The 22,910-nt window shown below is 57.0% G+C and overlaps 1 protein-coding gene across 2 annotated transcripts in view; it reads left to right on the top strand.

The window, feature by feature from the left end:
* Window positions 1-721: 721 nt before the first annotated feature.
* The window catches only part of LRP5 (LDL receptor related protein 5), a 99,174-nt gene continuing 76,985 nt past the window's right edge, over window positions 722-22,910 (top strand). The window contains exon 1 of one of the 2 annotated variants that reach the window (XM_087855088.1): window positions 722-910. In XM_087855088.1, coding sequence (XP_087711214.1) covers window positions 847-910 — 64 coding nt within the window. In that variant the 5' untranslated portion in view covers window positions 722-846. The remainder of the gene's footprint in view (window positions 911-22,910) is intronic. The other variant, XM_045775615.2, reaches the window with a different exon arrangement.

The following is a 22,910-nucleotide window of genomic DNA, read 5'->3' on the forward strand; positions in this document are numbered from 1 at the left end:
GGGGGGAGCTCGGATGCATGCTTTCTTTATGAACCAAAGGTGAGGTCGGCCATCCTCGAGGCGCTTCCTGCCTCAGCGGGCCTGGAATCCTATTTGGAAGAACAGCGTGTCCACTGCTCAGTGCTCGGGTACTATAACTAATAGGGTGTATATTTAGTTTAAAAAAATAACCTCACGTTCACCTCCACTCTCAGCCCCTGCAGCTCCCGCCTCTGTCCATCAACCGCTCTGTCCCTGCCTCGGACGGACTCGCGGTCGCCCTCCTTTGCCCTCCCGGGCGCCCTCACCGGTGAGAACAGGTGTCTTGGGGCCGCCCTGAGCGACCGACCGGACCCTGCCAGGGTGGCTGCGGTCGCGGGAAAGCGCACAGACCTGGCTCCGGGGTCCTGGCTTCCGACGGCGGAATTGCCCCGCGGTGTGCCCTTCCCACGCCCCGCCCCCCGTGCCTCAGTTTCCCCGTCGGTAAAGGCCGGGTCCTTGCGGGCTCTACAGGTGACACACCTGCTTCCGGGACTCGATCGGCCCCGGAGCACCCCCCCCCCCTTCGCGGGCTGTGAAGCCAGCGCCGACCCCTCGCCCCCCGCGGAGCCCCCGGCGGGGCGGGGGAGCGGGGAGGGCCGCGGGCCGGCTCCGGGGGGCGCCCGCGGGAGGGCGCGGCGGCGCGGGGGGCGGAGACGCGGCGCGGCTTCCGCTCCCGCGCCTCCTCCCTCCTCCCCCGCCGTCCTGGTCCGCGGCGCCCGAGGGGGGAGGCGGCAGGCGCCGGGAGCCGCGCGAGGAGCCGCCGCCGCCGCCGCCGCGCCATGGAGCCCGAGTGAGCGCGCGCGGGCCCGCCCGGCCCCGGACAACATGGAGGCGGCGCCGCCGCGGCTGCTGCTGCTCGCGCTCTGCTGCAGCCTGGCCCCCGCCGCGGGTAGGTGGGCGCGGGCCGCGGGGACAATGGCCCGGCGGCCAAGTGCGCGGCGCGCGGAAGCGACTTTGCAAGTTGGGGGCGAGTTGGGGCGCGCGCCGCGGGTGCCCGCCGCCCCCCGCCGCCCGGGGGCCGCGCGCGGGCCCTTTGTCTCGCCCGCTCGGGCCCCTCCCGGGAAGGCCGGGCCGCGTCCCGTGTCCCGGGTCGGCAAGGAGGGCGCGCGGGCGGCGCCGACCCCGCCAGGTGCGGCGCGGGCGGGTCCTCACCTGTCCGCGGCCCGGGGCGCGCTCCGAAGTGCGGCCGCGTGTAGCCGGCCGGGCGAGGCCGCGCCGGGACCGTGTGGACCCCGGGCCGCGGGCCGGCGCAGAGCGGGGACTTTCGGCCCAGAGACAGGCCTCGCCGCCCTGCGTCGGGGACTCCTCGGCGAGCCGGTTTCCGATGGCCGCGCGGCTGGCCTGCCAGCCCCGAGAACTGATTTAAGTTGCAAAGAAAGTTCTAAGATCGGGCGCCGGGCGGCCTGGCCTGTTGCGCTGCCCCCTTTCATCTGCGAGGCTGTCGGTTTCCAAGCGGACGGACACCTGCCAGGTGCCCGGAGGACTCGTCTGGCCGCCGGGGCCCCCGCGGTGGCACCGGGCCGGTGTTCACGGCAGGGGTGGCCTCGGGGGGCCGCCGCGCGGGGTGACGTGGTGGCAGAGCACGGCGTGGTCGGGAGGCGCGCCGGTGCCCTCACTTGTGCACACCCTTTGGGAGATCGAGGGCTGGGGACCTTTCTCTCCAACTTTTGGTGTGTCCCAGGGGGTGGAGTTGAGGTCAGGAGGACTCAGGAAACCTAAGCGCGTTGTGAAACGCTACACATGTTCTTTTAATTTGGAGATTGCCATGTGGTTTTGAAGCAAATCTCTTGCTACCTAAATCATTCTCTTCGGACGTGAGTGTTTTGTTTTTCTGGAGTGTGGCTGGCCAAACTGGACAGGGCCACAGAGCCCTGGGTTCCCGGGGCTGCTGTTCTGCTGTTGGTAGCAGATTTTTTGGGTGGTGGTGGTAGTGGTGGCGGTGGGTAGCTCAGGTCCCTTTGTCTGGGCCTCTTTAAGGCAAACAGCTGTCTCCCTGAATATTTCCAGTGTGGGACACTGCAGGGAGGTGTCCTGGCCAGGCGCTGTGGTCACATTCCCAGTGCTGCGGCCCCTTCATTGAGGTTTGGGGGGCGTAGAGGGGATAGTTTCCTCAAGTCCCTTTGCCTCCCAGCCCAAGCCTCGAGAATGTTGGTGGGTTCACCCCAAATTTATCTCCCTCAGGAGCGTGTTTACATTTCTCGGCCATGTCTGATACTAGCAAAACAAGGTGACGACAAAACAATGACAGTATCTGGGTAGTTCAGGCCAACGCTGCTGCTTTTCTTTCCGGAAATGCCTGGATCACGGAGGCAAAAGGTTTTTTTTTTTTTTTTTTTTTTGGAAGATGTTTGTTTTAAAGGTGGGGTTTCTCAGCGGGCTATGTTGCTTTTCACTTCGTTGCTGTTTTGGATTTCCTGTACCTTTCGGGGTGACGTTGCTGGAGTCGAATGCCTGTCGTTTTGTGGTTCGAGCCCCTAAGGAGAAGGAATCACATCTGTGGAGCTCCTTCGTGTAGGAGGCAAAAATAGAGTTGATTATTTTAACATTAGGAAGCATGTCAACAGCACCGGCTAATGTGGCCACGCAGTCCTAAAATGGAAGGAGAAGGAGGACTCCTTCTGCACAACTGCTTGGCTGTTCTTGGCATGTTATGCCCCTGATTTCTGTGTTAGAGTTCTGTGTTGGTCCAGAGTGGAGCCCGTAAGTTGGTAGCTAATTATTTTTCCTGATTGCTTCCTGTTGCAATTTGAAACTGTGAGCCCACGGAAATGCCTTTGTTTTAGTGGTCCCGGTGCTGGGAATGGCCTTCCCCGGCTCCGCAGGCCCAGGCCTCTCCCCGCCGGCCCCACAGCACTTGCTACGGGACCACCTGTCCAGGACCCCCCCTTCTCCCCCGAGGGTGGTTCCTGCAGATGCCTATTGCCTGGCCCTTCCAGCAGGTGGGTGCTGAGTTAATAACTAAATGCTGTGTGGAGTCCACTGAGGGAGGCCCCCCCCACCCTCCCCACCCCCGGTTTTCAAAGCAGGGCCCATGTGCTTTTAACCCTCCCCGTTCAAATCCAAGAATTTACCCCGTCAACCTGTATGATCCCACATTTGCTGTGGAGATCCTGTCGCATTTGGAACCATTTAATCTCATCTGCACTGTATCACCGCTCAGGCATTTAGCAGAATTTGCACACTGCTGGGGGTGGGGTGCAGTCAGGTGAGGGGGACTCAGCATGGCTGCCTGCCCTGCAGCTTGGGCTGAGAATGGGGGCTCTGGGGTCAGACCAGCCTGGGTTTCCATGCTCAGGAGCTGTTTGATTGTGGATGACTGACTTAGCTTTTCTGCGCCCAGTGTCTTCCCCTAGACCCCCCCCCACCCCCACCCTGGGCAGTTCAGGAGCATGAAATGTGTGTGAAACCCTTTGTACCCTCGCCGGCCCGGGTGTGGGACCAGGGGTGGCTGAAACGCAGTGCCTGTCGTGTAGTGGAGTCCTTGATCTTTCTGGCCTAGAGGTCCAAAAGCTCTCTTTACACAATCTGGATGTTTCTTCCGCGTGCGACCTTGGAGATCTAGTCCACGGTCCTGACTCATTTATTGCCGCAGTACTGGTGGGGGCTCGTGAGGTGATTCCCAGTGGGGACAGAGCCCGAGTGCCAGGGGCCGACGTCAGCCTTGGTGCTTGTGTGGGGGAGCTGCAGTGGTCAAACCCACCTTGTGTGCCTCAGTTTTCTCTTCTGTAAAACGGGATAATAATACTTCTTCTCACTCACTCAGTGAGTTAACGCCTGCCTGGCACTCCGTCAGATCTTATTGTTGCTGCTGTTAGTATCTGGCCCCCGGAGCCACGTGAAGTGCGGGGACAGAATGGCAGATTAGGCTGGGCCTTTGCTGTCAGGGCGTTCTGTGTCGGCGGGAAGACAGGCAGACAGAAGCCGTTTGTGCTGCTGTGGGAGAGGTGGGCCCGGCGGGGGTGGAGGGGGTCTTTGCCTTGCAGTCCCAGAGTCCTGTCCTCAACGACCAGGTGGTCTCCTCCACTGAAAGAGGCCAGATCACAGTGCAGAGTCTAGATGTGCTCCAGAAGGCGATGGAAGCTTCTGGAAGAATTTAGTCAGGGATAGGAAATAGGATAGGAAATGCAGGCCGGTGTTGTCACGTCTGTCCTAGGTGAAGGGTGTTGAATTGATTTTTTTCTTAAATTGAGGTGAAAATCACATAATATAAAATGAACCTTTTGAAAGGATACAATTCCTTGGTATTTAGTATGTTCACTGAGCTCTGCCACCACCACCTCAGTCTAGTTACAGACATTTCTGTCTCCCCCAAATAAAACCCCACACCCATTTAGCAAGAGCTTCCCATTCCCCTGCCACCAGCCCGCTTTCTCTCTCAATAGAGTTGCCTGTTCTGGACATTTCTATACGCGGAGTCATATGATACGAGGGCCATTTGTGTCTGGCGGCTTCTGTCACTGAGCCGCAGTGTTTTCTAGGTTCATCTACGCCGTAGCATGTGTCCCTGCTCCATTCCTTTTTGATGCTGAGCAGTATTCATCGTATGGTCATTTTGCTTATCCAGTCACCCATCGATGGACCGACCTGGGTTGGGGCCCTCTCGGCGGGCCGTGCTGTCCGAATGGTTTTGGAACAGCGGAAGTTGTTTTAAGCTGGGCCCGGAACGAACAGATTTGTCCTCAGATCTGCATCTCGGCTCAGAGACGTGAGAGCAGGCGGCCGAGGCTGGGGACAAGCCGAGGGCCGGTGCTGGCCTCCGGGAGGAGGGCTGCTGGGAGGTGGGCTTGGGGCCGTGTTCAGTATTGCCAAAGCCGAGGGACACCGGACGTTTGTGGCTTGGGCAGTCGCTTCACACGCCGTCAGCACAGGGAGGCTCTGATGGAGCGAGGGGCTGTGTCCGGGGCTCGCTGACACGCTTGCTCGGGAAGTGGTGTATGTCTGCTGCGAAGCAGCCCCCTGGGGCTGTCCTGGGGACAGTGTGGGTCCCAGGGCTGACCTGCTGAAGCAGCTGCAGGTCTGGCCAAGAGCCGGGCCCCCGGGTCCTGCCTGCTGCTCCAGGCCGGGCTCTGGGGAATGGTTCGCTGGCTCGTGGCCTCAGGTCCCTCCTCCGCAAAAGTGGGCTGTGGCGTCTGGCTTGTGGGGTTCGGGGGTCCGTGAGGAGGAACCAGGAGGCTCGTCCCTCAAGACAGGCCTCAGTGGGAAGGACACCAAGAGGTCCTGCCCCAGGTGTCCAGGTGGCCTTTTCAAAGTGCCGGAGGGCACGGTTCGAGTCAAGGTGGAGAACACCTTCCCCAGTGGGGGGTCGGGAGTGCTGAGACCTGTTGGGAGTCTGCGTTTGGTGCTGGCTTGTCCCCGACGGATGCCTGGTAGCCCTGAACCTGACTAGAGCCCCAACCAGGAGTGGACCTGGCTGCTGACCCTTCCCTGGTAAGGAAGGCTGTCCCGCTCCCCGAAGCTGCTCGGGGCCCTTGTGCACGTCCGTTCTGCCCCCCCCCCCCCCGAGCCCTGAGCAGCCCTGTGCCCTGTGCGTCTCCCAGGCCGGCCTTTGCCCACCTGGCCGGGAGCAGTTAACTCTCCACCCTCAGCTCACCGGCCAGGGGAGTGCTCCCCTCAGAGTGGCTGCGTGGCGCTGGAACGTCAGGTCCAGATGGAGTCCATGCCCAGAGTCACATGTCCACTGTGTCCTTCTTGCTTGAGCTCCCTCTTGCCATGGACCCCTCCCGGGGTGATGTCACGTCTGAGCAGGGGTGGGGTATACTGTACTTTCTGGGTATTTTCTTACTTGCTTTATTGGTTGGTATTTATTTATTTATTTTTTAAAAAGATTTTATTTATTTATTCGACAGAGATAGAGACAGCCAGCGAGAGAGGGAACACAAGCAGGGGGAGTGGGAGAGGAAGAAGCAGGCTCATAGCAGAGGAGCCTGATGTGGGGCTCAATCCCATAACGCCAGGATCACGTCCTGAGCCGAAGGCAGACGCTTAACCGCTGTGCCACCCAGGCGCCCCTGGTTGGTATTTAATTCAGTGCTTTCAGTTTGCCTTGTTGCAATTTTCTAGTGCTTAAAGGGAAGCAAAGATTCGCTCAGGGAGGAGAGTAGTTTTTAGCCTTTTTGGGGTCTCGGGTGCCCCTTTCAGAATATGCCAAGGCTCCTCTTGCTGGAAGGAGCCAGCCAGAGTGGTGCACACACTGGGCCCCTGACTGCCTCCCTGTGGTGTCCGGGGTGCACTTCCCTTCCATGAACCTGTTTGCTTCTTTGGTTTTTTTTTTAAGATTTAATTAATTTATTTGACAGAACAAGAGAGACAGCACAAGCAGGGGGAGTGGCAGGCAGAGGGGAGGGGCAGAGGGAGAGGGAGAAGCAGGTTCCCCGCTGAGCAGATCCCAGGACCCCAGGATCATGACCTGAGCCGAAGGCAGACACTTAACCGACTGAGCCACCCAGACGTCCCTTAGTTCCACAATTTTTTTATTGCCTGAAACAGAAGCTGTGTCTGTGGATTGGTGAGACCGTGTTCGCCGCTCTCCGCCGCGCCTGCTAACCTCTCTCCACTGTCCCGTGGCTGCACATCTGCCTGTTCTACCTGCCTCCTCCTGGCGGAATCGTACCGCGTTTGTCCTTTGGTGCCTGGCTTACTGCATGTAGCGTAATGTTTTCGGGTTGATCCGAGCTGTAGTGAGGGACAGAACTCCGACCCCTCTTATGGCTGAATCGATCTCACATGTGGATCGCACATGTTTTGTTTGTTCACGCGCCTGTCGATGGAGCCCGGGGCCCTTTACCCCTCTGGCTGTTGTGAACGCTGCTGCTGAGAACACGGGTGTGCGAGCATCTCTCTGAGTCCCTGCTTTCACGTTGGGGCATGTGCCTGGACGTAGAACTGCTGGACCATAGGGTAAGTCTGTCTTTGATTTTTTTTTTTGAGGATCCATCGAACTGCGCTGTTCAGCGTCTGCCCTGTTGACGTGGCCGGCAGCAGCCCAGGAGTTCCAGTTTCTCCACAACCTGCTCGACACTTGCTTGCTTTGCTTTTTTTTCTTTGGCGCTGGATGGTTCTAGCCATCCTAGTAGGTACGGGCCGGTACTGCACTGTGGTTTTGATCTCGTTTTCCTGGTGGCCGAGGACATCGAGCACCTTCGCGTTGTTGGCCGTTTTCTTTCATAAATATGTATAAATATTTAAATGCAGGACGTACGTGGGTGCGTACACACTGCTTAAATATTTGCCATGGTTCTTGTTTCCAGGAGGCTGAATATCTTTGTTTATTGCCTGTTTTCTCTCTCTCCTCACAGATGACGAGACCTCTAACGCATATTGTAACAAATGTAGGACAGTGTTTTGAACACGGTGCTCATATATTTTTTACATAAACCTCATCACTCTCTACCCCTGATTCTGTAGCCTTTTTTACTTGCTACCTTAAACATTTTCTGCATCTGGACTTTCAGATCTTTATTCTTTTTAAAAGCCAAGCAGTATTTCATAGTATGGATCTACCATCCTTCATAGCTCGTATCCCTTGTAGGAGCGTGTATGTCTTTCCAGACTTTCTTGTTACTGTAAGGCTTGCCGCGGTGACCCCTCATTCACGCGATTCCGTGCGTTTGCGCACAGGCATTTCTGTGGGATATGTTCCTCGTCCAAGAGTATATCCACATGTAAGTTTGTAAAGATACTAACAGATTCCTCCAAAGAGTCTGTGAACGTATGTGTTTTCCCATGCCCTCGTTGGTGCTGGCAATGACCAGATTCCATTTTTCTGAAATCGGTTTGTTTTTTGTATGTATTTTTTCTGAAAATTGCCTGCTCTTATTCTGAGTCCATTCTTCTGTCGAGTCGTTTATCTTTCTCACTGATGTGTAGGAGCTGTTTATTTGGCGTGGACTCTTTGTGAAATTTGTTCCAATTTTTTCTTCTGATCTATACTTAGTTTTTCACCCTTATTTCTGGTGGTTTATTATCATACAGGCATTAAAAAGTTTCATGTAAACAAGCTATGTCTATTCCCTTACGGTTTCTGGGTGTTGTGCTTTATTTCTCTCCCTCCACATTATACACACCTCTTCCTTTATTTTCTTCCGGAGCTGCTGTTGTTTTGTGTTCTATATTCAGACGTTATTTTATCTGATTTTGGGGAGGTCTATGGTATGAGGTAGGGATCTGAACTGTCCCTGATGTGCCCCCCCCCCACCATGGGTGGATAGGGAATTGTCCCAACACCTTGTTGGAATGGCCCATCCTATCCTCATTCATTTAAAATACCACTCACTGTTTCGTGTGCAGTGTTCACAGATGGCGTGGCTCCGTGTCCTGGCACCTTCCGTTCTCTCCGCGGACCCCTGGGTGTCTTTCTGTACCAGTAAGCTGCACCCCTGTAGCATCAGTGTATTTAGAGACTGACTGTGCCACTCCCCCTTCATTGTCATCTTCAAAAAGTTGTGTCGACTGTTCTTGTACATTTATTCTTTTGTGACAGACTTCGGAGTCAGCCTATCAGGTTCCATCCTTTGATCTCTTGATCCGGAGACAGTAAATGGCCACATTCAACAGGTGTCAGAGGGCTGGACTTTCGAAGTGGTCTCTGACAAGCAAGCTGGCCTCTGGCTGTGGAAGTCAATTCATCTTCCGCGGCGAAGGAGCTGGCCTTCCTATTTTTGCTTCCTCCTGCACGTGGAGTGCTTCTGAGGTGACATTTGTGCTGTATTGCCTGCCGCGCTCCTGCTCCTGGGCTCACACCAGCGTCTGCTCAGGAGACGAGCTCTAATGCAACTAATTCCAGTGTTAGCCTGGAGCAAATATAATTACCGCGTAAATTACTGCTCCCCTCCCCTAGTTCATTCCAGAACAAAATGTAAGTAACTTTAATTTCTTACCTGGCTTGCACCCCTTTATTAGCCCAATGGGGAGGCGGTACCTGCCTAGCAGAAGTCTTAGGGAATTGCTCAATCGGGCATTGAAAGCTGCCCGAGCGCGTGGCCCTGGCCAGAACATGTCAGCCGGGTGCCTGGGTGCCTTCCAGGCTGTCCACTCGCAGCAGCTGCCACCCTGGAGTCCGCCCTGGGAGGAGCAGCCCGCCTTCTCCGCTGTGGGAGCCGAAGTGGTGTCCTCACTGCAAGATGGGTTCAGAGCAAGGTGTGTTCTCGAGTTGCTTTTTTGGGGGAAGGCCATTTCTCTGAACTTTCTCCAGAACAGGCTCGTTTCCAAAAAGAGCCTGATGGGAGCATGCACGGGCTCGACCCCCCCGGGATTCCTCCTTATTGAGGCTGGAGCGTGGGGCCGACCCGGACGCCCGTTCTTCCTCTGACACCAGTTCTTCCTCTGCTCTGCGATGCGGCCTGGTCTCCATTCCCTCCTGCACGTTGGAAAGCTCGGGTGCTCCTTTCCTTTCCACCCCCTCCCCCCCCCACTTGTCTGGCTCCGAGGCCTCACCTGTCAGCCCCCACAGCACTCATGCCTGGAGTGGTAGACTACACCAGCAGGTCTCCTAGAACCTCGTCCTGCCCGTTTACCTCTCACTCTGGCCAGAATACGTTTTTCCAAAACTAGTTTCATCATGTCCTTCCCCTTCTCAGAAAATGACACCAGTTTCCCAACATCTGAAGTTGGAGCTTTTTGGCCTGGTATTCCGTGCGGCCCCCGGGCTGGCTTTAGCCCTCTTCTTTGCTCCCTGGGTTGAGTGCCTCTCCAGACAGATCTGTCTCCTTGGAGTCTAGAACCTTCCATGGCCCACCCAGCCTGAGAGGGCCTTGGGGTCAGAGGCCGCCTTCATGCTTGTGTTTCCACCTGCTGTCTGGCATGCAGTAGTTGCTCAGTAGCTGTCTCGAGGATTCCCAAGGCCTCATCTGTCCAGGGAGCACATCTTATCCATCCTTACCCGCTCTGGCCCCCAGATCTATAGTGTGGTAAGCTCCCACCCCCATCCTGGTATCCAGCGCTGCTGTGTTCCCTGGATTATAGAACACCTGTCCTACATAGCAGAAGGCTTGTGGGGCCAAGTGTGGGACGCACTCCGCCAATAGAGACCCGTATTCCTGAGGTGTGGACGCTGAGAGGGCCCGCTACAAATAGAGCTGTTTGACTTCAAGAACCCAGTGCATCCTGGACGCTCTTCACCATGGAGTCCTTGTCCATGAAATACCTACCCACCGTGGGGGGTGGTGCATGCCGGCTGTCACCGTGTCACCTATGTTTGCACAGAGTTCTCCTTTCCCACGGGCCAACGCAGTATCAGCTCACGAGGGCCCCGAGGCTGGATCCCCAGCCCTGCCAGGGAGCGGCCCCAGCACAGGGGGCTTGTGTGGGTGCCGCCTGCCTGAGAGGAGTGTGGGCCCAGCTTTGCCACTCCCCACAGAGCAGGTGACCACCTGGCCTTGCGTCTGTTGGGCAGAACAGCCCCGAAGCAAGTAACCCTTCGCTGGGGCCCCCGACCTGCTGGGCTGGGTATAGAGTGCCGCATCCCTGGGGAGGACGTGGTGTGGGCCGTCTGCGGCCCCGGGGAGGTCTCTGCCCATCTTGCCCCCAGGTGACCACAGCACAGGGAGTGGACTGGCCCGCTGAGGCTCTGCTCGTTTTCGTGGCATCCCCACCTCCTCCCCAGAGAGGCTCGCACTGTGGGCGGTGGAGCGTGCGGGGAATCGCTCGAAACCAAAGAGCAGAACTAACAGCGGTTTTTGTCCATTGGGCTACCATTTCTAGTCTCGAAAACATGTTCCCTGTGTTTGGAAAGATTGTATCCCTTCAAGGAGAGGGCCTTCGTTAAGCATTCACCTTTTCTGCTTGTGGTTCGGCCTGCAGGTGGCCCGGTGTGGCTGGCCAGAGCTCTGTCAGGCCCACCAGATGCAGAGATGCTGGAAACAGGCTCGGGTTCCCTTTGCCCCCATGGGGGTGTCTTCATTCGGCTTTTCTGCACCAAAAGCACCTCTCAGAGCCAGGACACCTCTGTGGCCCCTTGGGCTGTGGACCTGGGCTGGGAGTAACTGATATGGAGAGTGGTGAGGTGGAATCATTCCAGAATCCAGGCAGGTCTGGCCACCAGGTGGGCGCTGGGCCTCAGCAGCCCCTTGCTCAGCTCCCTCTGCAGGGATCCAGAAAGCTCTGCTCAGAACCCCCCCTTCCCCACCACCCCAAAGTGTTCCTCCAGCCGGGCTCCTGCATCCCTGTGTGGCCCAGTTCTTGGGACCTCTCCACGGAGCAAGGCCTTCCTGGGGCCCCGGAGGTGGGACTCCATCACGCAGGCCCAGGGATCCTATTGGGTACTGCCTGACCGTGGGCCTGCGAGACGGAGTTCCCAAGGTCTCCTGGCGTGTCATCACTGTGTCTTACCACGGTAAGGGTGTAAGGGCTCTCCTGGCTGGCTGGGATCTGGGCACTGGAGAGGTTCAGGGTTTTCTTGAGTTTCGCTAGGTTGTGTCAGCAGAGCATGGACCCAGAAGCTGGTGGGAATGCAGAGTTAGGGACGTGCTCCCGTCCACGGTTGCGTCAGTGAGGTCCTCACTGTCAAAAGTGACAGGAGACACATTGGTTAAAGTGTCCCCCTTCCGCTCTTTGTTGGTGTGAAGAAAGCAGGTGGGCCTTGTTTCTTCTTGCCTGCCTGTAGTACCAAAGGCCAGCTGGGTCACCTACTCGGGAAGGTCGCCCCACTGTAGCCCGGGAGGCGTGGTGCATGTTCGCATCCAGCAGCTGCCCCCCGCTCCGGTGCTAGCCCCCCGCAGAGTCACTGTCTTGGGTATCCCCGGACCGAGGACTTGCTGCACCCCAGCCTCCTTCCCTGCCGACTCCCCCAGGTTCACTGTGAACAGCTGAGGGGGCTGCCGGAGGGCCCCGGGGAGGCTGGAGCCCCGGGCGGCGCAGGCCTCCTCCACCTGTTCTGGCCCGGCCCACGTTCCTGGCTCCGCTGTCAGCTCTGCGGCCTTGGGCAAGTGAGTTAACTCCTCTGGGCCTCAGTTTCCTCACATGTGTGGGGGGGGTGGTAATCGTTGCCCGAGGACGCAGCGAGGCTACAAAGTGCTTAGCACGGGGCTGGCTCCCTGTGAGTACTCAATAATTATTAGCTATTAGGGTTATTATTACAATCATAATTGTTATTCTCCAGGGAGAGGGCCCTCAGGGGATTCTGGAGTCAGGTTCAACTCCAGCTAAGTGGTGGCTTGGCTGAAACCGTCTTAGCTCGGACTCGTTAGAGGGTGGAGTGCAGGGTCGCGCTAATGGCCGTATTGAGTCTGATCGCCCTGCACTGAATTTGCTGCTGTGCCTAGGTGAAGCCTGGCAGGGGTGGGCTCTGGAAGGCCTGGGCCTGGGAGAGCAGGTGCACGTGTCGGGGGGGGGGCGGGGATGCTTCCTGGGCCTTGGCTCTGTTAGAGGTGTGGCCAGGGGGTGCTTTGGGCTTCGTTCCTTCTTCTGGAGACCCCCTCCCCCATCAATTTGTAGGGTATTGCCCACATACCCCCTGGCTCTCCCTCCTCAGGGAAAGTTGTTAGGGACCCCGCTTCCTTCTCTCCCTGTTGCCTGTCTTCTGACAGCCTCCCGGGCTGGGGCAGGGCGTCCTCTCCAGTGGATCGGCCGCCTGGATGGCCAGCAGTTGTCTCTTGTCCTCTTGTATCTGTCGGCCTTCCCGCCCCATCAGTTTCCTGCTGAAGGCAGAGGAGGGAGCCTGGGCACCAAGACTTCACCCTCAGGCGAGGAAGTCCCTGCTCCATCCGGCTTCCCCGCCCTGGGATGGGGATGGTCAGTGCCTTTGCCCCGGGTGGCTGACGGGGCCCTGTGCCCAGTAGGCACTCCGTAATTAGTGAGAGACGCTGCTTTCCAGCCCATGTGCCACACTGGGCTCCCACTGCCACCTCTGCGTCTTCCACAGCCTGCAGGAGGGGCGCAGACCCCGCAGCCTTGAACTCCTGGCCTGCCCTCTGCACCTGCCCTCTGGCCGCGAGCCCAGGTGGGACCTGCCCATCCCTTCCTCGGCCTAGGCTGGCTTTCCTGACTTCCTGTTGCCTGTAGCCCAAGAGTAATTTAAGCCTCTAGCAGGTGCTCCTATGTGCCTGGCCCGGGACTAGGCCCCTGGAACAGGATGAACACAGGCAGGCAGTGGTTCTGTCCTTGTGGCCAGCCCAGGCCAGGCCAGGGACGGGAATAGAACACTCTGACCCTTGGCCAACGATGACTGTATGGAAGTGAGGCTGTGAGGGGCGGGCACCCCTCCACCCTGTGCCATCTGGACCCCGACTTCCTTGGCATTGGTCACACCCTCTCGCGAGAGCATGGTGACCTCTCTCCCTGCAGTGTTTTCCTTCTGCTGCCTGCCAGGCCATTCTTCCGCTGCTTCGACCTTCACACCAGCCCTGGAGGCAGGGTGGCTGGCCGCATCTCCATGGTCACCGGAGAGGTTCAGAGTGTTGACCTAGGTTTGGAGAGTGAGACAGTGGGGGACAGGTACTCCCTCCCCCCTCTCCCCTGCTCAGTGTGCAATAGGAATGTTAGGCCCTGTCGCGAGGGAGACGTGGAGCTTCACGCTTAGAGCCCAGTGGTCCCTGGGAGGGGGCCCTCATAGAGTGTGGATTCACACTCCTGGGGTGCTGTATGCTTCTAATGCTTGGCATGTCCATGCCTCCTTCCTACAGATGGGAATGTTGACTCTGAGGACAACCTGGACCCTGTACAAGGTGGTGCTGGGATGATGGGGGGGCGCCTGGGGTAGGAGCCGCAGAGATGAGCAGGAGAGGCTGCTGACCCGCCCGCCTGACCCGGCTCCCCCTCCAAAGCATCAGTCCCCTTCTGGGACCTGCTTTCTCTGCCTGAGAAGGAGCGGTGCAGAGCCCCGGGCTGTAGGTACCTCTCTCTGTTCCGTTTCTTCTCCCTGGGGACGGAGGGGTTGTCCTGGAACACAGGACCCGGATATGTGGTCAGGTGGTGGGAGGCCACTGTCCCTAGGGGCAGAGGCCGAGGGGCTGTGCTTCCTCCTTGGTGTGTGGTAGGGTCACTGCAGTGCCTTGGGGGCTGGATGCAGCTCCCTTGTCTGACCCATCTGCAGAGAGATCTTGGGGTCACTCAGGTGCCCCACTAGGCAGAATGAATGAAGTTCAAGTACCTCGGTAAGAGCCCGCACTCTTTGCTCTCCCGTGTCGCTGATTAGTGGAGGGCGACTTTGGGCAGGTTACCCCGCTCCCTCATGCCTGATTTCGGGCTTCTCCACATTCTCATGACCCTCCAGACCCAACACTTAGCTTGTTCCCAGGGTAATCAGAGCTGGTCTTCAGTGCTGAGCGTTGCAGGCAGCCCCAGACCCGCATAAGATACTCAGGACCAAGAAGATCCAGCTCTTGCAGAGGCCTCGGTGGGGACCGAGCGGCAAGAGGTTGAAGCAGACCGCGGTGAGGACAGTTTCTGTCTGTCTGCTTTGCTCTGCCTGGAACAGAGGTGTCGCGAGCCTGAGGTCTTTTGTGTGGCTCCTGGTCACAGCCTCGAGGCCTTCGGCACCCAGCGGGCTGCTTTTTTTCAGGAACAGTAGATCATTTGAAAGCAGAGCCTCCCAGTTCTGCCCCATAAAAAGGAGATTTTGTAGAGTGATGGTAAATTTGGCATGCCTTTATTATTATTTTTTTTGCACCACTTAAAGAAAATAAAAGCTGGTACAAAGGTATGTTTGTTTCTGAAATGCGTTTCCTTTCCCAGATGTTCTTTTCTGCCAATTCTAAAATGCATTCTGAGCTCAGTTCTCATTTCCTCTCTGCGGAGCAGAACAATGAGATCTCTGTGACCACACGGGGGGGAAAACGCAGTCTTCCTCGCCAGTGGGGCTGGAGGGAGGGCTGCAGTGGTCCCACCTTCTCCCACTTCAGTGGAAACGACCAGTCGGTGCCAGGCCGGGGAGAGAGCCCCGCTGACTGTTGCGGGTTTGGCAGCCCGCATGCCTGTGGTGGGAACTTGCAGGGTGGGGCCTTAGACGCACGGGCGGTCTACACCTTTGTTCCTGAATCCTGAGTTTGCTGTGTGGCCTTGCACTAAATTCTTATGTGTGCATCACGTTTGCGCGCCCCGGGGTGTGGGACTGTCTCTGCTCCCTGGAGCTGATCTGGCCCCTTCTTTCTTGCATCCAGTACTGGTCCCTGGCCAAAGGGCAGGTATCCAGGACACAGCGCAGGTGCCGAGCTGGCTGGAAAGCCAGGGAGAACCGGGTGGGCCTCCCCCAAGTCAGCAGGGCCTCAGGCCTTCCTCGGCTGGTTGGCCTGCCCCCTTTTTCACTCGAGATGGGTGGTAGGTGTGCTCCTTGGGAGCTGTGGACCCCGCAGCTGCCCAGGCTCACACCTGATACACACGTGCGTGCACCCACGTGCAGTACCCTTAGAACCTTCTTGGTTGATTTCCAAGGACTGTGAAGAGACCCACAGAAGCTTGACCTAGGGTGGTTTTGATACTGGTCTCCATTAAGACTGTTTTGTGCAGGGTGTGCGTTTCTAGTTGGGGTGCATTTCATGTACTCTTTACGTTTTGGTCAATGCATCCTGCCTTAGAACACCCACGATACAACTGTCTAGACTTAATAAATAAACACAGCGGGTAGTCACGGCCCATTTATAGCGTATCAGGCAGGTTCCCAGGGATGTTCAGTGGACTCATGTAATCCTTGCAGCTGCTCCGGGGACTGGGTGCCCGTTGTACAGATGAGCAGACTAAGGTTAGGAGAGCCTGCAAAACTTGCTTAAGGTCACACAGGGACTAAAATTGGCAGGCTGAGGCCCCCCTGCCTACCCCTTAATTGCCATTTGAATTATAAAAGTGTTTTCTTTCATCTATAAAGGAAATAGGCTGCAGAGAGCCCCCAGTGCATTTGAATAAGCAGCTTTCATTATAAGGGGGGAAGGACACTGAGGCCAGAGGGCTCTCCTGGGTGGCCCCACCTTCTGTGGGAACTGAACCTGAGCGGCCACCTGGTGCCTGTTTCCATGGGGCCTCCAGGAGCCGGGTGGCAGCTCCTGCCTCCCCCTGTGCTGGGATGGGCCGGCAGCGTCAGCCCCCCAGGGCCCCCGAGTCAGTCTCTGCCATGGCCTTGGGCCACTTCCGGGAGCGGGGAGCTGTTGAACCGAAATGGTATGTAATCAGAATGCTATATTTTGTCGAAAATAAGAATGTTAGTAACGGGCTGGTTTCTGGCAAGTCAAACTGGGACTCTGAAATACATATTTTTCCCTGCTCTGCCCTAAACCTTCTAATTAGTGAAAAACGCACATTTGCAAACATAAATCAAATGTTGTATTTCCTACAAACTTGTCCTAGGTATCACTGAGTTGGTAACATTCCACAGTTGCTGAATTAGGGCTTGCAGAGTGCATGTGCGCGTGTGTGCCTGCGTTCGTGTGTGTGAGAGAGCACAGGGGAGCGGGAGGGAGACGCCGGGGTGCCTGTCGGTGAGCCTGGGCCACCCGTTTCCTTCCCTTGCAGGTGCTTGGGCCTCCACTTCCGGCCCCCTCACCTGTCAGCACCGACACGGTCACTGCGGCGAAATGGATGTATTTGCCCAATTAAAACATAGTTGGTAGAGGAAATGGCTTCAGGAAGGAGCACTTTCCCTCACAGGGAAATCTCTGCGGTGTTTGTAACCAGACCCTGACATCCACCACCAATGGGCTCTGTTAAGGGACTCGGTTTTGGAAAGGGCGATTTGTCGCTGGTAACTGGCCCTGGCGTGGGCTGTGTCCTCCCTCACTGACGCTGAGACCAGCTCTGGGGGCCGCATGCACTTCTGGGGCCGAGTTCAAGGACGTGGCCCTGGGTCCCTGTCAGCTGGGGTCGTTTCCGCTTGTGTGCTGTGTTGGCGGGGTAGGGTGCTCTCTTGCCCGTGTGGACCAGCGTCCTGGAGCTTGCTGGGGCATCTGTATCTGGGGTGGTTTGTTGCAGATGATTTCCCAGTAACCAGATGGAGAAACCTCTTTGTTAGGACCGACATCCTCTGGTCGGAAGTCCGTGTGGCCCCACAGAGCCCCCAGCCTTGGACATCAGTCTTCCTGTCCACGAAAAGGGGAGGAGGTGGCTGGGGGGTGGGAAGTGAGTGTGCCGATCTGGAGATGGCCGGCATTCCAGGATCTGTGCTGCGTCTGCTCGGTCCCTGCTGATGTGTCCTGTTCAGTTTTGCTTTTGTGTTTTCTGTTTCACTTCACCTTCAGGCCAGTATTTTTCAAATGTGTTCCCTAGGTCAAAACGACATGGTGCTCTTTCATCAGATATACTTGGGAAATCCTGGGTGTAGGACATGAACTAGGTTTCCTTACTGCAGGACTTCTCAGAGCCCTTAGAATGGCAATTACATGCTAGACTATGTCCCCCTCTCCCTCGGCTCACTTTACAGGTTGGGGAAAGAGGGTGGTTACTGGTGTGTGAGCTGGATTGTTCCCAAAGTGCCGTGGGATGTCACCGGCACTGTTCTTTCCTGTCACCCTCACTTTGGTGTGGCTGCTTCGCACTTGTCACCTCTGGGCACTGGTCTCACTGCTGACTGTATGGAATGGCCTAAGTTCATGTCTGAGTTCCAGGTCAGACTAAGCTCCTCCCCACTCCCGTCAAAAGATTCAGCGAGATTTGTCAACTTCGACGCTCTTTGAGGTTGCTTGTTGGTTGCTTTTGGGATTTGTCCCCTCAAATAGACCGGGGTGAGGAGTGCCACGGTGGGAGGTAGTGGAGGAAAAAGCTAGCTTAGGATTGGGGGCTCCACCCCTCAGCACCCCCATTGTGTGCTGTGTGGCCTCAGTGAGCTGCTGGAGAGATTCGTCATCTCCATCAGGCAGGGGGGGTGTTTTGAGATTGAGTTGGGTTAAGGTAGAGGGTGGTGAGCGCACAGTAGGCCCACAGCAGATGCCAGTTCGTTCCCCTGCCCATCCCTCTGGGGTCCGCTGACCCGAGGGAGTCGGTCTGGGGGCTGGGCGCTGGGGAGCTGGCTTCAGTTGAGAAGGGGGCTGGGAATTGCAAGGTGCGAGGCTTGCTGACCGTCTGACAGTCATCCCTGGACATGTCCTGGGTTGGCGGTGAGCCTGTGCTGGGTGGGGATTAAGACCACACAGTGCCCCCTGGAAAGGGCCCATGTCACTTGGGCCAGGGTTGGGACCCTCAGAGGGGCTCTTGGGGGCAGTGGACTACCCCGCTGCTACTCACGTCCCTCTAGCAGGCTCTCAGTGGGTCTGTGCCAGGTCCTGGGCTTGTCTCCCAGGACTTCACAGAGTAGCCGAGCCCAGGCCGGAGGGTCCTCCTGCCTGCCCCAGGGCACAGACCCCTCATGCAGGGGAACAGCGGGGACCCCCCCAGCCCATCTCCCTGTTGAATGAAAACCCTATTTAAGGGCTTCCTGAAAGGTTCTTTGTGCTCTAAGGTGTCTGAAACTTCACTTTCTTTGTATCTTTTGCAACTGATTTCTTTTTTCCTGCCCCACCCCCCAAACCTGCCCCTGTCATTTCCTGTCTGCCTGCTTTCCTGACCTTTGAAATGTGGTCCCCGCTCGGGAAACTTGCCTGGGCCTCAGGGTTAATTACCGTGTGTGTGTGTGTGTGTGTGTGTGTGTGTGTGTGTGTGTGTGTGTGTGTGTGTAAGACTAGCGCGGTGGCTGGGGGACAGCAGAAATGGGGCGACCAAGCTGGAGGAAGAGGGCTGGCCCTGAGCGGTGCTGTGAGCCCAGGCCAGCAAGCCTGTGGATGGAGGAGCAGGTGGGGAGATGCTGGGAGCCCGGTAGGGGCTAGGCACCGACCCACGTGACTGGCTGGGACAGGGAAGGTGGGATGAGAGGTGGTGGCCTTGCTTCTGCAGCCCCGTGATGTGCATGGACCTCAGGAGAGCAGCTTGATGAAGGTCCACAGCTCACCATCACAGTCCCGTCGAGAGTAGAACTTCCAGGTTCCGGAAGATTCCTCGAGCTCTTTTCTAGCTTTCCCCTGCCCGCCTTGTCCCAGGAGGCACCACTCAAGTTTTGTCTGTTCTGAGCTCCCCACCCTTGTGGTTATAATAAAGGCTCTTTCTTTTTATCCCGAGCAGCCTTGGTTTGCAAGTGGATAAGCAGTCCTTTGTAGTGGGTTATCGTCTTATGCCAGCCTTGGCTATATCTGCCCTGGATTTGAAGCAAAATAGGAGATTTATTTATTGTTTTTGTGCAAACGTCAGCATACCTGATGGATGGCTGGGTCATTATCGGGCCAGCACCTGGAACGGGAAGGGCCGAAGGAGGGCCTCTGCCAGAAGCCCCATGTGCCAGGCCAGCCTCAGGGAGGTGGACGTCCTCTTGGGCAGCTGGGCCCTGCTCAGCATAGGCCCGTGGGTGGCCCTGGCCATCCCTGCCCCGAGGAGGCGGGGGGAGATGGGCAGTCTCATGGAGGACCCCGCTTCCACCTGGGCGGGGTGTGGGACCAGGGAGGGGTCGTGGGGCTGGGTATGGCTAGAGGCATCGTGATAGAGAATGGGGGTCTCCTTGGTCTACTCTGGGGGGAGTGGAGGCCTGCAGGGAGCCTGGGGGGCGGGGACCAGGTTGGGGGTGGGAGAGGCATTTGGCACATCCCCGGCTGAGTGGGTCTGGGGTGAATAGATGGGTAGGGGAGGCTTTAGGGGCTATGACAGGGCAGGTGAGGTGGGAGCTGGGGGAGCAGTCTTCCCAGGGCTTTGGGAGAGGTTATCGAGGGTTCCGCTCAGGCTCAGCCCTTCCAGGCTGACAGCTTTGACTTTGTGGAGCTTTCCGTAAAAGGCAGGACATCTGTTCAGTTAAAGGAAACCCAACATTTATTATCGTTGTAAATGTCAAGTCTCCCCTTCAGAATGTTTAGGAGCTGCAGAAGGTGTCACGGAGGGGAGCCTGTTTTAGTTGGGTGGAAAGCCCCAGCTGGACGGTGAAACTCTGTTGCCAGGATCCCGGTCGCCGTAGCACGAGGGGTCGCATGCGGCCTCTGCGCCCTAGTGACAGGGTGCCTCCCTCGCGCTGGGCTCCAGGGAAGAGGCGCAGGGTGGGGAGGTTCCCGGGTTTGAGGAACTGCCCACGTAAAAGGGAGTTTGGGCATTTAATATGACCGTAATCGAGAAGTTGCCGTGAGAAGGCGCAGTGGGGTTTTGCTGAGATCGCTGCTCACGGTATAGCCACAGACATTTCCAGACATTTTAACATGCCTGCATGCCATGCTGGGAGATCAAGGGCACGCTTCTCTTGTACTTGGAGGGGAGGGACTGAGCTTCTCTGAGTGCAGAGCTGGAGAGGCCGGCTCACTTGCACTTTTGGGGACCACACTGATTTCTCCTCATCCCTGTTATTTTAGCCAGCTCAGCTTTCATGCATTTCCTATTGGAGGGGAAATACAACTTTTCTGCCTGGGGGTGGGGAGAGGCTTCCAGGCTCCTTAAACGTGCTCCCGCCCCAGCTGAGTGCCTTTGAGGTATGCTCTGTCTTAACGTCCAAAGGAATCCGGCCGTTCTCTCTGGGCTACTTTATTTTTTTTCTTTAAATGATGATTTGAACTTTAAAGTATTTGGCATTATATCTAAGTGATAAGGTACAAGACTGTTTGGAAAAACGAATACAGTTTTATAGAAGGACCCTAAACAAGATTTAAATAAACGTTCACGGATAGGAAGACACTATCCTAGAGATGTCACTTTCCCCGACGATCTAAGGATTCGGCACCGTCCTACAGTGTCCTTCCTTCGCAGGGCACAGATGCTGGCCTCTGGCACGTGAGGGAGTGGGGTGGACGGGGCGCGGTGTCCTTGTGGTGCTGGTGGTGACATGGCCCCGGGGCGCCTGGCCTCCGACAAGCAAGGAGGGGTGCGGTGAGCAGTGGTGGGCGGTAGAGGCTGGGGGCGGTCGGGAAGTCGGTTATATTGAGCAAGTAAATAAATTGATCGACGGTCACAAGCACCCTGTGTCCGGTTTGGAGAAGCTGCTGACCCACCCAGCAAGGGGAAAGATTAGAAAGCACCCCGGGGAAATGTGTGAAATCAGGAGGACTGCTGTGTACCGGTGTATTTGTAACGTGTGCGCACACACGCAGGAGACACACGAATAGTTCTAGGTGTGCGCGTGTGTAAAAGTGCGTGTATACACGACCTTTGGCTCTCCTTGTCTATAGTTGTGCGCTCTGGAAAGTCGCTGCCGACACTGAATTAGTGAAGACGGGGAAATGGAGGGTTGGCTTCCCGTGAGCCTCTGGTCACAACGGCGTCAGCCACCGATCAGTACGGAACCTTGCTTCCCACGTGCTCTTGTTCAAAGACACCTTATTTCGTATGCGGTGCTGATTCGGGAACCCTGAACGCAAGGCCAGCAGTGCTGGGAGTCGTGCCTGAAGGGAGCTCATCTGGCACGAGGCACACAGGCCACACGGCCCTCCGGCACCGTGCCTGGGGACCGTTTCCTAACGGTGACACCACCCACAGGCACAGAAATATGAACAACACGGCACTCACGAGGCCGCAGAAGGGACACTTGCTAACGCTTCGAGAGTGGAAACAAGGCAGTGTCGCCTGGGTCCCTCTGGGTGGGACAGCAGGTCGGGCGACATTCCTTTTTGCCTCTGCGTGTGCATGTCTGGGGACGATCACAGATGCTCCACCGGTGACTTTGAGGGCCGTAAATAAAATTTAGTGAGTGGGCCAACTCAGACATGGGGTGTGTGTGGATAATGGGGGTGGCCTACGCTTGCGTTCTCTTTCTGACAACCCCAGAGACAGTGACTTCCCAGTGGCAGTGAGCACAGCCCGTGGCCAGGTCCGGGCTTCCACAGCTCACTGTCCCTGGAGAGGAGCCGGAGCTCGTCAGAGGCGACACCAGCGCCAGGCCTGAGGGAGGGAAAGGGGCGCCTGTGCCTGGAGCATTTTATGGGGCCAGAAAGTAAAGAAATCCTCAGGGCGCAGTGGGGAGGTGCCAAGAGGACACCAGAGCCAGCGAGAAGGGAATCTCACTGCCTGAAAGTAGGGAGGTATGAACATCAGAGTAAACGGGAATACTGGATCGTAACCCATTTAATGAGTAGGAATAGGTGAGTCTACACTGGCCCAAATACATGTATCCGTAGCACATTGCGGACACGCTTTAATGACGGCCCAACATTTAAGAACAGAACCCCGGATGCGGCTAAACCTGTAGTTCTGTCACTCTGTTCAGTAGCTTGTAATATTCTGTAATGTTACCACACCGTCCGTGTTGCTTTATGCTATTGTGTGAAAACACGCATCGCATGCAGTTTACCGTCTTCACCACGTACAAGCATCCAGTCCGAGTGGCATGGAGTACGTTCACGAAGTTGTGCAAGCGTCCCCTCCCCCCACCTCCCACAGTGACGTCGAGACACTCCCCAAGCCAGGCTTTCGCGCTGAGACAGCAGTGCAATAAGCGTCCTTGTGTGTCTTTCTGTCCTGCCGGCTATGCTGTGACCTTTCTGCCTTTTCATATTGGGAACCCTTTAAGGTTCCATAAAACGTCGCCGCAGAGACTGTGGAAGTCAGGGAGCTGGTTGTAAAGTGTGCAGGGGGGTGTAGAGGGACAGCCAGGACACGCCGAGGAGGGATCGGGAGGGGCTGGCTCTGCCAGGTGTGGGGGCACGTGGTGCTGGTTCAGAGCCGGCAGGTAGACGGGAGCAGAGCAGAGGGAAGGCAGAAGTGGGCCCAGGCGTAGCTGGAGGTGTGGCACGAGCAGGAGAGGCGTGCTGGAACTCCTGCCCCTGGGGATGGGGTGTGCAGGAGGGCGGTGCCCATACCCAGTTTGAGAAACTGCTAGAAGGTACCCAGCGCTGTTAGGCGTTGGGTAAGTTGCTCGTAAGCCATCATGCGTAAATTACCTTGAGTGCATAGATGGATCTTGGTATCAACCCTGGGCATGCTTGGCATTCACAGTCTTATTCATCCTTCAGGGCTCTGATCTCCCTTCCTCCAGGAAGCCT

Source organism: Ursus americanus, chromosome 24 (genome assembly GCF_024610735.1).
Source record: "Ursus americanus isolate L20-20 chromosome 24, mUrsAme1.1.p, whole genome shotgun sequence".
NCBI classification, from domain to species: domain Eukaryota; kingdom Metazoa; phylum Chordata; class Mammalia; order Carnivora; family Ursidae; genus Ursus; species Ursus americanus.